Source organism: Carassius gibelio, chromosome A23 (genome assembly GCF_023724105.1).
Source record: "Carassius gibelio isolate Cgi1373 ecotype wild population from Czech Republic chromosome A23, carGib1.2-hapl.c, whole genome shotgun sequence".
NCBI lineage: Eukaryota > Metazoa > Chordata > Actinopteri > Cypriniformes > Cyprinidae > Carassius > Carassius gibelio.
This window is the reverse complement of record NC_068393.1, coordinates 13,869,379-13,881,731: the sequence shown is the minus strand read 5'-3', so window position 1 is coordinate 13,881,731 and position 12,353 is coordinate 13,869,379. Positions and strand designations below refer to the sequence as shown.

General features: G+C 35.2%; 1 protein-coding gene across 10 annotated transcripts in view; it reads right to left on the bottom strand.

Moving 5' to 3' along the window:
- The window catches only part of rap1gapa (RAP1 GTPase activating protein a), a 63,154-nt gene that overhangs the window by 16,151 nt on the left and 34,650 nt on the right, over nt 1-12,353 (bottom strand). For 7 of the 10 annotated variants that reach the window (XM_052541503.1, XM_052541502.1, XM_052541508.1 and 4 more), the window contains 9 exons: nt 9,549-9,584; nt 7,657-7,704; nt 7,188-7,226; nt 6,908-7,093; nt 5,766-5,869; nt 3,300-3,378; nt 3,020-3,073; nt 1,938-2,021; nt 883-983 (listed from right to left, as the gene is read on the bottom strand). In XM_052541503.1, coding sequence (XP_052397463.1) covers nt 883-983; nt 1,938-2,021; nt 3,020-3,073; nt 3,300-3,378; nt 5,766-5,869; nt 6,908-7,093; nt 7,188-7,226; nt 7,657-7,704; nt 9,549-9,584 — 731 coding nt within the window. Of the gene's footprint in view, nt 1-882; nt 984-1,937; nt 2,022-3,019; nt 3,074-3,299; nt 3,379-5,765; nt 5,870-6,907; nt 7,094-7,187; nt 7,227-7,656; nt 7,705-9,548; nt 9,585-12,083; nt 12,168-12,353 lie in introns of all 10 variants that reach the window. The other 3 variants (XM_052541505.1, XM_052541511.1, XM_052541504.1) reach the window with 2 other exon arrangements.

The window sequence follows — 12,353 nt, the reverse complement described above, 5'->3', positions numbered from 1 at the left end:
TGTAAAAAATGCAAAAGGATAAAAAGAAATATAAAGAAACCTATTGGTTTTAAATGTCTATAATTTTGTCAATTTGAAAAATGTATTACCATTAACTAAACCATCACATTTATTTAAAATACATACATTTAAAAGTGATTTATTTACATTTTTATTTAAGAAATAATTAAATAAATAACATAAATGAATTAAATTCCTTTATTCTTAAGTGTCTCTCCTTGTTCTTTAGTTTTATTTTTTTATTATTTATATACAATTACATATTTTAAGTATATTTTATTAGTACTTATTCATATACAGTATTTATTCATGTTTATATAGTTTTTATTTTTTACTTTTTCATTTTATTTGCATAAGAAGTTTTGGTAATTTCATGCGCTTTTGTCATGTTTATTTGTTTTAGTTTTTCTTTCAATATTTCACTTTACCTTTAATATTTCTATTCCAGCTTTAGTCTGAGTAATTTTAGTGCTTCAACATTTTGTTTTGGTTATTTTCCAGGGCAATATTTAAAATGTATGTGCAGATTTGTAAAGTTTTATATCTAAGATTTATATTTGATTTGATTTGATTTCATCTTTATTTATTTATTTTTTGTTCATTAGTAACAACACTGGTTTAGTCCAGTTTAATCAGAGGAAGCATAAATACATGCAATGTACATGTGACATTTTTTGTGTGATTTGAAGGTTCAAACAACGCAGACAGTGCGTGAAAATAAACTGCACTATAAGAAAGTTCTTAGTGAAATCTCTCATCAGAAGTGCACAAATAAAAACTCCAACATCCAAAATATGTTGTTAAACATTTCATCCCGCACGTCTACATCTTGCTTGTGCCATATTGAGAGAGAGAGAGAGCTGTTCTGTTTATAAGTGTTACCCTTTGAAGTCATGGAGCTCGATTTTCTGTCCCAGAAACTCTAAAAACTCCACCAAAGCAGGACTCTCCTCGTTATTCCCAAACAACTCCTCCTCTGAGGTCTACACAGATAAAAACACATCAAGTGCTTATAAGTTTCATACAAACATTTGTATGGTGCCCTTGGCAGTAGACACAGTAACCCATCAGGAACAATAGAAGGTCATCTCAACAAAGAAGCTTCATGCATTATCATTACTTCAATTACTGAAGGAAATAAAGTATTTCAGCCTTTCACAAATCACAAATCTCCCAAAAACAAGAACACATAATGACGAAACATTATGTTACAGCACAAAGCCCAATATTAAATAAACCCCAAATGAAATGGACCCACACACACAAAAACAAGAGCATCTTGATGAAGACAAAAGCAAACTCTAAAATTAGCAAACCTAAATGGCTCATTATGAGTCAATTAGTTTGATGAATATGTAAATCTTTCCCCTGAATACACAGTCTTGCATTTAAAGTCAAGGAGGGCAAGCGGAAGTTTTGAGAATCGATCCAAAAGGCGTGTTATAAACATGAGCATGTCCCATTAAGGGCCTCAGTGTTCTTACTGCCCACACAGGAAAGGTTGAGTGTGTAAACACACCAATCTGTGAGATGAAGAGGCTGTTCAAGTACATCTCGCAGCCTCCACTGTCATGCTATTACGCTAAGGGCATTGCTGTCACCTCTCACTCTCTGCCTACTATCTGCAGCCTTAAAGGTCAAGGATCTGTCTCAATGCAATCAAAGCTCTCCTCTGGGAACAATAGCCTCATGATTTGAATAAAAAACAAATGAAGACAACGGCTTGATTGTTGTCTAAGCAGAGGAGCCATTGTGAGGTCAAGAGGAGGAAGGACTACTTTGTTAGCTGCTCGATTCAAAAGATTTAAGGTGTTGTTCTAAATAAAGATGAATTATGATGGTGAGTTACAGCACTGATTCATCTCTGTGCATCGGAAAAATTAGAAGAAATCAGTTGTGAAGAAGCTGACAGAGATAAGGCGTCCCATGCGACTCACCTGTCCAAACTTCTGATAAATGACTCCAAACTTGAAGTTGTTGCTTATGACGTGTTCGTCGAAAGTGACGATGAGCCTGGAGGCCTGTGGGAGAGTAGATGTGTTCAATAGAATGATGAATGTCTCTTAAGTACTAGAACATGTCCCCCCATCAAACTTTTAATAACACGTAAATTTATCCCCCACACTTTGTTCGGGCAAGTCAAGTTTTCAAAGGCTGTGTGAATAAATCTAGATTTAAATTCAAAGTGATAGGATAGTCTGTGCATGTTCTGATATTTTATTCAAATCCAGAATGAGGCGATATGAACATTGTGGCACGCTAAAGACTCTCATGCAGTGTATGTTTCATTCATACTCAAAGCCTTAGGGTTGTCTATCACAGTCCAAGACAGAGTCATAGAAGTAATAACATGACATGGCAGGAAATCCCTAATATGGGCAAAGACATCCAGCTACCGCTGTATAAGCTGAATGAAAAGCAGAAATGTTTTGACTGATGAGATGTGAAGACATTACACACGATTGTGAGAAAATATGGTTTTAACACCTGTTTTCAAGTTATCTCCAGGTAATAAATAAAGAAAATGAAAATAAATAATGCAGTGCTAATTCAAATAGCATTTATTATAGCATAAAAAGATTCTACCTTATTCAATGATAAAAATGGACGAATTAAAGTGTTTTTATTATATAAACAAATACATTTTTTTATATGTATAATAATCTTAAAGAAAAATATTATATTGTCCAGTAGAGTATTTGATTTCTTAGCCTATTAAAAGTAGGAAATAAGAGAAAAATAAGCAAAAAGTCAAATAAACAAATAACGGTATTATATTTGACATTTCTGTCCCCCTCACTTCTGAAATGATGTCTACGCCCCTGGCTTTGTCAGCACTGCAAACCCTTGAGACACAGAACAATACTTTCACAGAAACTAGCATATTTCCCAGTGCCACTCTTTCATTAACCAGGACAAATGATTCAGAATTATGTGTTATTGAGTTAAGCGTATCACTTTGGCGCAGGTGGGTTATATAAAAAGACTGATTGAAATTGTGTTGTGTAGGGTTGTGTACCTTTGGGTAAAGTACAGGGAAAAATCGGTCCACGTTCACCTCTTCACAGACGAGCTGATGATAATGAAAAGAGAAAGCACTTATTGATTCATTCCTCATTCTCATTTGATCTTGCAAAAGTGATGCAACACTATGGTTGTCTGTCCAGGCAGGACAGAACAGGCTCATGGGAGAGTGAGACAATCAGTCATGTCACTCGGATAGAGGTGTGATGAATTGAAGGGCCTGAAAACAATGGCGCTGACCCCATTCACCCCCTCCTCACATGATTCACTCTCACCTTGGCCATCTGGACAATGTTGGGGAATTCGGTCAGACAAGATATCGGAATCACGTCGTGATATGTTTTCATTTTAGTTCTGTAAAAAAGGAAAGACATTAGTAGACATAAGATTAAAGCTAAATACTGGTGCAAAAAGTATATAATCAAGGCAGGGGCGGCGCCAGAGAATTTTTAACAGGTGCTGAGGGGGTGCTAGATCATTGACGGGGAGCTGGGTAATTCTGGGCTCCAGACTCATTCTTACCACTGGTCGCTCTTTTGCGATTAACATTCTCAGTTGGTCACACAAGCACATGATCTTTTATATATATATATATATATATATATATATATATATATATATATATATATATATATATATATATATATATATATATATATATATATATATATATATATATATATATATATATATATATATATATATATATATATATATATATAAAATAAATACATGCCCACTTGATTTTGTAATATTCTTTAATTTTTGAAGTTCCTATGAAAAGGTGCTTTTTTATTAAAGGCACGTCCATGTGGAGTCAGTGTCGGCATTTAGCAACTTCATCTTTGCACCCTCACGACTCACAAAAGCACTAGTTTATTAATAAATAATTAAAATGTCTTCTCCCCCCACCGACACATTCATAATCACTTAATTGCTTTATGTGTGAGCTTGAGCACGGAATAGCCTATAGCCTAATACGCCTGCCTATATATTAAAGGATGATTACAGTAGGCGTGTACCACCGCTGCAAGGCCACGGGGTTAAATAAAACCCAGTCACATGTTAAACTTGCTCACGAAACTCACCACGAGGTGGCACAAAGGAATGGTTGACAGTATTGCTCAGTAAAGCTGGAATTGTCACATTTTCACTTGTAATTAAAGAAAAAAAAACTGTGGTGATATTATAATAATAGGCTAATAAACCATTATAACATTTAATCTCAAATTATTCATTGTATAAATGTGTAATATTCCAGCTATTTGACCACTAATTTTGTGAAATATTACAGTGACGGCTGTGCTTGAAGTGTGCTTACTTTTTACTGAACAATATCAGCCACTATTAACTTTGAATGTTAAGGGTTGAGGTTTGGGGCAGTTCGTAGCTTCATCGTGGTGGCTGAAACAGAAAGGTGTGAATCGAATGTGTACTCGTTTCATTTTGCACTTTTATTTGTACGCGTCAATGCTGCTGTTCTTTTTGCAATAAAATGTAAAAATACATATTTTACCCACGTGGTAAAAAGCTCATTTTGGTTGACTACCATATGTATGTGCACTTTGAGTGTGCATGAGAGCACAGTCTCTAGGTGAGCATGCGAATGATGAATGGTTTAAACACTGGCAAGACTTAAAAACAAATTCAAATTATAAACTTTCGTGATGATGCAACACTGCCTTGATTGTACAAGTGACTGTGTCACTGTTTCAACTGTGCAGCTCGCTTATAGAGCAGACACAATGTGGTGATTTGCAGCCATTTGCTGTGATCCACTCACACTGTTTGTGAAATTACATCTCACAGAAGGTTTTCAAACTTCTTTGTAAGTTATAATAATTATAATATTATAATAATGATATATGAATTGTATATCACCTTCTGCATTATAATGAATTTACCCACACAGGATGTAGATTGAGTGCCACTGCATGTCATGCCAAACCTCTCACAGCAGGCACGTTGTCAGCTTGAGATTGGTTTATGAGATCAGCCTTTTTAGAGACCGCCAATCAAACTTCCCGAGGCTTACTTTTCTAACATCAATGACAAAGTTTATTTTCTATAAAAAATAGCGACATTTACATTTAAATTAAAAACTAAATACATGCAAATACTGTTTATTACCATTCTCAGTTTTGCTTTGCTTCAATAATGTATTGAAAATTACACAAATCCTCATTCTTTGCAGCTCAAAAACAGCAACAACAAAAAATGTTTGTAGTGGAATGTAAGCACATCATTGCCCAGATCTAAAACAGTTGCTCTTGTTAACAGCCTTCAGTTCAGTGTCATTGTGGCATCATTAAACGTGTCACATTTGATTTGATAACCGGAACATCCTGCTGTATTCCCTCCACCCACTCACATTGCCCTATATTGCCCATCTGGTGCCTAATGCGGAAATGAGGGTGGTGTGTACATTTGGCCTGTTTAATCTGTGAGAAAAGAGGTTTTATTGTGGGCCCCGGGAAACATTCACAGTTGTTGTCCAGGAACAGATATCAGTGTGCTCCGTTTAAAGTCCACAATAAAAGCCAAAGCTCAAAACAAAGTAGTGAAACTGTGCCAGACACTAAGCCCTTTATAAGCCGCCCTCATCTACATGATAGAGACGTTTGGAAGGACACAAGACCAGGAGACAAGTAAGTGATTTCAAGAAAAGTAAATAAGACATGACAGAAGCAAAAGCAATCAAATGGGGAACAAAAAGAAGTATTAAAAGAGAGATGTCACACCTGAGCATGAGGCGGAGATGCTCTTGGTCCCCGATAACATCATATTTCATGGAGAACACCAGGTGGCCCAGGGCACTGTCCACTGTATAGTAATTAAAGTGTTCCTAATGAAGGAGCAGAAGGCGAAGATGTAAGTGCACATTCATCTTCACACTTTCAGGTTTTCAGTACCAACACTCCCCCACAGATCTAAGGGCTAACCGACCACTTCTTTATGCACATTAGTCTAATTTATAATGGATATTAGATGTGAATACATTAAGCCCATTGAAGCTAAAGCCTAATAAATCTTCATTATGACTGGTTGCTACAGTGTCACATTGGCCTATGTAATTAGGTTACATTTGCTAACAGTTACATTATTGAAACTTGTTCAAATGGATGGGCTGAATGTGATTTTATTTTGAATGTTCAGCTTTTTCTATGCATTATCATCTTCATTTGTGGGGGCTCATATTCTATAATTAGCATTCTAAAGACATATTGTTCACTGATAATCTTTACGTCAGTGGACTGTTGTGGGCAAATCGCTGAGTCATTAAGTCGAGTTTGAGAACCTAAACATTGGGATTTGTGAATGAATCATTCAAACCAGTTTTGTGAACCGGATTAATGGATTTACTGAAAAGTTCTGACTCAAAAGAATAGCCTGTTCATAATTTGCGATCTGTACTTTTCGATCTCACAAGAATGTGTTCAAGGAGTGCTTAAGCACATGTGCATGTAATAATGGATTTGATTTTGGGCTGTTCTTCTCACAAAACTATTGACTTTAAAAGACATTAAGGCTTTTTACACCGTGGCCCTGGGTTATCATTGTTCTAAACCCTGGGAAATGTAAAACAAGATAATGCCGGATTCCTTTTAACCACGGTTAACTATTTCAAGTATGGAAAGCCTTTAATAATGCATAAATGTAGTGCACAAAACATAGTGCATTGAGTAATATAGTGCATGAGTAGTATGGACCACTTCTATTCAATTTTACTTTAATTTAATTAATTTTTTTGCCTTTTTTGTCAAGAAATTTAAATTTAGTTTTTTACAGAAGAACGAATGTCATACAGGTTTGGAACGACATGGTGAGAAAATTATGACACAATCATGTTTGGGTGAGTTATGACTTTACTTTGAATCCTTACTTTTCCCAGAAAATGCTTCCTGTAGATCTTAGCGGTAGAGTTGCACTCCAGTTTGAAGCGTGAATTGGGGGACAGAAGCTGGTCCAGATCAGTCCCATTGCTTAGCTCATGATTGGTCCCTTCAATCCAATAACCCCCAAACTGGGGCAGCAGAATCAAGGGAAATGGACTCCTTCTGCCAAGAACCTGACAGAGACGGTGAATAAAAACAATTATGGTGACGATCAGTTGTGCATCGAAACAGATATCGAGAGCAAATAAATGTTCTGAACTGGTGTACCTCATGGACGCTGGGGTAAGGGATGTAGTCTTCCTCGGTCTGAAAGGAGATGACATTCAAAACATTAAAAATGCAGTAGACTTATTTGGTTGCAACAGAACCTTTTTAACTCCAATGACCCAAGTAGCAAAAACACCCTGCTTGCTCATCTGCTGGTTCATTTAAGAGAACTAACCCACTATATGTACTCAGTTTGATTCTATACAGGCAGTATGGCTTTAGGCCAGAGAATATTACTCAGCACTAGCTTATCTTATTTGATTGCAGTTCCATTAGAGCAAGGGAAAGTGGGCTAGGGATGTCTTTGAAAAGTAGATGCACCAGCTTGACTGATAACTAGCTCTTCTATTTGAAGCTGTCTGCCTGCAGATAAAAACAGCAGTCTGTTGCCCTCAGACAAAAAGTGTTTTGTATTTTTGTGAGTGTGTGTGTATAAAGGGACAAAAGAGAGTCGGTGAGGTGAACATACTTTGAGAGGAGGAGGAAGAGTGCATCGTTGCTCGTCCATTCTGTTGCTCTGGAAGAAAAAAGATAGAATCTGTCAGCCCTAGCAGCCCTGTCAGCCCACATGTGAAAGCAAAAATAACACTTAGGTTAGAGCTACTGAGGAAGAGGAATCTGATTTTATTTTCATGCCTTCAAAAATAAAACTTAATGAAGCGCATATGCAAGAAAATCTCAATTTATAAACAATTCTGGATTTTTTTTTACAATTATATATCTTGAGAATGACACATGATGGATACATTTGAGAAATATTATTATTAAGAGCAATTAAATTTTTAACATTATATATAGAGTCTTATTCACAAAGCACACATTATTCAGAGGCTATCGTAAATTTTCAACAATAATTAATCTTTTTTTAATGCAAGTAATCTTAATTTCTATAAAAACAAGGATTATATTGCCCACAGTGAGCAAAACAACTCAATCTTAGCAAATATAAAAATATACTAATTCATGGAATTATTCATTTGTTTTTAAAGAGGATGTATTCTAAAAAAAACTATTCATTTTAAGGAATTATTTCACAATAAAAGTATGATTTTTTGAGTATGACAACAAAATACTATGTAATTCATAAATAAAGGTCAGTGCAAGGAAAACATACAATAGCCTGGGGAAAAAAGTTAAACAGCATAATATGACATTCATAAAATGATTATGAAAGACCACAACATTTTATAAAAAGAAAGTTCACGTGTTTAAACAATATTAGAAAAGAGCACATTATTTTAGGCAGACAAACTGAAAGTCAGAAAAAGCCTACAGATCTGTCTTAGAGAATGAATTGTTTTTTATTCTCTTTCATCAGGTTTTAAGAATTCCGCAGACAGTGGAACACAAGATCAAAGAGTGCAGGGAGAAGACGTTCAAATATTTACAAAGTTTTTTTTACAGTAATTATACAAAATATAACATCTTAAAGCTGCAAGTATCAAACCATTTGTCCACTTATTTAACTTAAAGTGCTGATCATCAAAAAAAGAAACCATCTCAGTGACTCAAAAGAGTGAAGCCCTGTACAGTTCAGATGGACCCCACAGGACTGAATATGAAAATACTGTAGGAGCTCATCAGATTCCACTGTTGTAGATTTGAAACACTGCACTGAGATGCAGTGGGGATCGAATGTCTGATCTATCTGATGACGGATTCCACCAAATTATCTTTATGGCAGACCAACTGTGTTATACATACCAACACGTTTGTTATCTAAAACATCCTGTACATCTAGCTAAGCTTCTCTTTTACTCTATAATGTCCTCCAGCTGCAACCCAACAATAAATCAGATCCAGTTTCAGTGTCTTGCTGTTCTCCGAAGCATTTTGGTGCATTTAGTGCACTTATTATAGTTCCTGCATAGACATCTGTCCATCCTAAGTTAGAGATAACAGCAACAGTATCAAATGACTAAGATCAATATGTCTCCGTGTACCCAGCAACAGGATCTTCTTGTATTTCAGCACCAGAGACGCCAGAGAATTTGTTCTCTTCCTAGTTCAAACGTACTCATTGTAGATTTGGCAACTGTATGACTGTGATATTCAGGGCAAAACAATAAATATGTGCATATTTTTCACCATAACTGTAGTTCAGACTTTCACTTGCCCCATCAAAAAATGAATAAAAAAATAAATTATAATGTAACCAAATAGCCACAGTTAAAAAAATATATATAATTCATATTCATATAAAAATGAAACAGTGTAGTGTCAGTGCAGCACGGCTACAACCAAAACCATGCAAATGCAACTATGTATCCAGTTAGGACAGCTGACTCAGGGGTTAATGGAAAATATCTACATCAGAGATGAAAGGCAGAAGGAAGAAAAAAAGTAAAAGAAACACATTACCTGCATTTTCTCAATCATTTCAAATAAATCAGGTGTCTGGAAGAAATGAGAGGAGATGAGATGAGATGAGTTTAGTGTTGACCCCTGATTACATTCCCATGACATGAGAGGGGTGTGGCCAACAACACAGACGACACGCTGCAGTGCAGGATACATCTAACTGAATATATCCCATCTATCACTCAGACTTCATCAGGAATCAGACATTCAAAGTATTAAGACTGCATTCATTCTGTTACTTACAGCACACTGCATTTTATTAATCAGTTCACATCATCACATATTAAAATTGCGGCAAATTCATCCTGCAAAGGTGGCACTGAATTGGCAATTAGATATCTTTACACAGACTGCTTCTTTAATGCTTCTCAGAAAAAGAACATAGCAGCCTTAGATCAGCTAACTTCTGGAAAAACTTTAAAATTGTATTACAATTTACAACAGTTAAAATTTACAATTAAGAGTTTGGTTCCAAAACACAATAAATCTATTTTGATTAATTTGAGTAAAAATGTGTTAGAAAGTGGCAAAATGAAAACCACACGTTTTCTGTTTCAAGCTTTCACATAGCATCTTTAGGTTATAATAACATTAAAAATTCAAATCCAGATTTTGATTTTCAAATATGAATTATAAAATTTGTATAATGTTTTTTTTTTGCAATAAATCCATTGAATCAATTTGAAAGTTATACAACACAGTAAGTTGATCCACATATGACAGCCTCTGAACTTGGTCAATACTAATCTTATATACAGGCACTGGACTAAAAATACATTCATCAGTCATCGCTTCCAAAATGAATTCAGCGGGTCATCTTCTTAATGCAATAAATTAATTACGGCAGTAAAATAAAATTTCGTCATGAACAAGAACATGAACAATATCACATTAGACCACAGAAATTCCAAAATGATATTTGCATATTCAACTTCCAAAAGTGCATTAATCTTTGACGTTACATTCATTTAGTTGACTAGTGCTATGCGCTGTATTAACAAAAACATAAATGGCATTAATAAAAACAATAACACTGACAAGCTATGCAATATCGTGCTCATAATTGAATGTGATTAATCTAATGAATGCGATATAGTATAGCTTGTGAATGATCTACGGCTCTGTGTATTAAATGCATCTGGATCATTTCCATCTGAAAGCACATGATGGAGATTTACTGGTACTATTAATCACAGAACCAGCTTTACTGATGAGATGCGGATGACAATCACATTTGATTTATTGTGCAGCCCTTGTTTATTGATCACAAAGTACAAAGTAGATGAGGAGATGAGATGTGTGTTTTCAAAGCACCGCTATTACTGTCAAGAGTGCGTGGTGCACTGTGACTGGTTAAGAGGATATATCGCATTCTGCAAAAAAGGGAGACTGGCATTTGTTGTGGTTTGGAAAAAAAGGGAGAAAACATGACCTAATAACTCTGCAAATAGCGCATTTTGCATAAAATTAAAAATGGACTTTTAAATACAGACCATATACAATACTGATTTTGGCAGTAACTCATTTTTTTTTATGGTGTTTATTGCATTTGGGAAACCAAACTCTTCATTTCTAAAGCATTCATTAATCTTAAGGTGTCTTTACATAGCCAAGCTAAGGCTGCTCTGTACCTGCTTAAAATTCAGTGTAAAGATTTTATTATACCAGCACTGACCCACCTCAGCCCTCAGTATCAAAGTATACAGATGTGATCACTGTATAAATGTATTTATGCCTGTTCTGACAGTCAAACAGTCTGTAAAGACACGTCAAACGTCAGAAGTTCTTCTGTGCCACCTTTGCAGTGTAAATTTCAACATTTACAGTACCAACACATTATTAAAATCAAAAGTTGTATCTTTTAATATCATTTTATGGACCTGAACTAACATGAACTAACACTGAACAGTTGTATTTTTGTTAACTTACATTAACAAAGATGAATGAATATTGTCACATACTGTATTGCTCATTGTTGGTTACTGTTTGGTTAATGCATTAACTAACATGAACTAAAGGACCATATTTTACAACATAAAACTGATTTTATCATCAGCACAACCTTTTTTAGGTGTGTGAAAGTGTTTTTCGATTCAGCCATGAGTTAATAATGCCAAGTAAATTAAAATTAAATTAAAGTACACTCAAAATTGCCCGGGTAGCAATTTTTGGCCAAATATGCATTACATGCAGGATATGGTGGAACTGGCATTTCCTCTCTAGCCCGATGGCAGCATGTCATTTTAAAGTATGGAGAAAAAGTATAGAGATACATAACTGAATCAACGGCACTCATGTTTGGATAAAATGCTTGTAGCTGACTGTCTTTGTCGCGATCAAGTTGGTTACAATGGGCTAAAATTATAATTGGGTGTAATTGTTATAATTGGCTGCTGAAGTACCTTGCAATTATTTCCCACATATTCATATTTTAAATCTGAGGATCAAGAGTAATATTTAACTACATTTCAAATAAATTTGTTTCGTTTATTAAATCTTCTCACTATTCTTTTGATTTATTCCCACACACATTACCTTTTTCTTATGTACTGACAGCTGATGTGACTCCAGTTTACTCTGGAGAACCTCCAAGACACAGACAGCAGAGTTCTGTCCAGCCTTTGGGACGGACCCAAAGACAACGTGAACGAGAGTGAAAACAATTATCTTCGATGTTTGAAGGATGAAGACTGGATGAATTTCTCACAGTCTTCAACAAACACTTTGTGTACTGTAGCACATTGTTTAAACACATTGTGTGAGTACTCCACCATCGGCAAACACTCCTTACACTGCTGCCTCGAA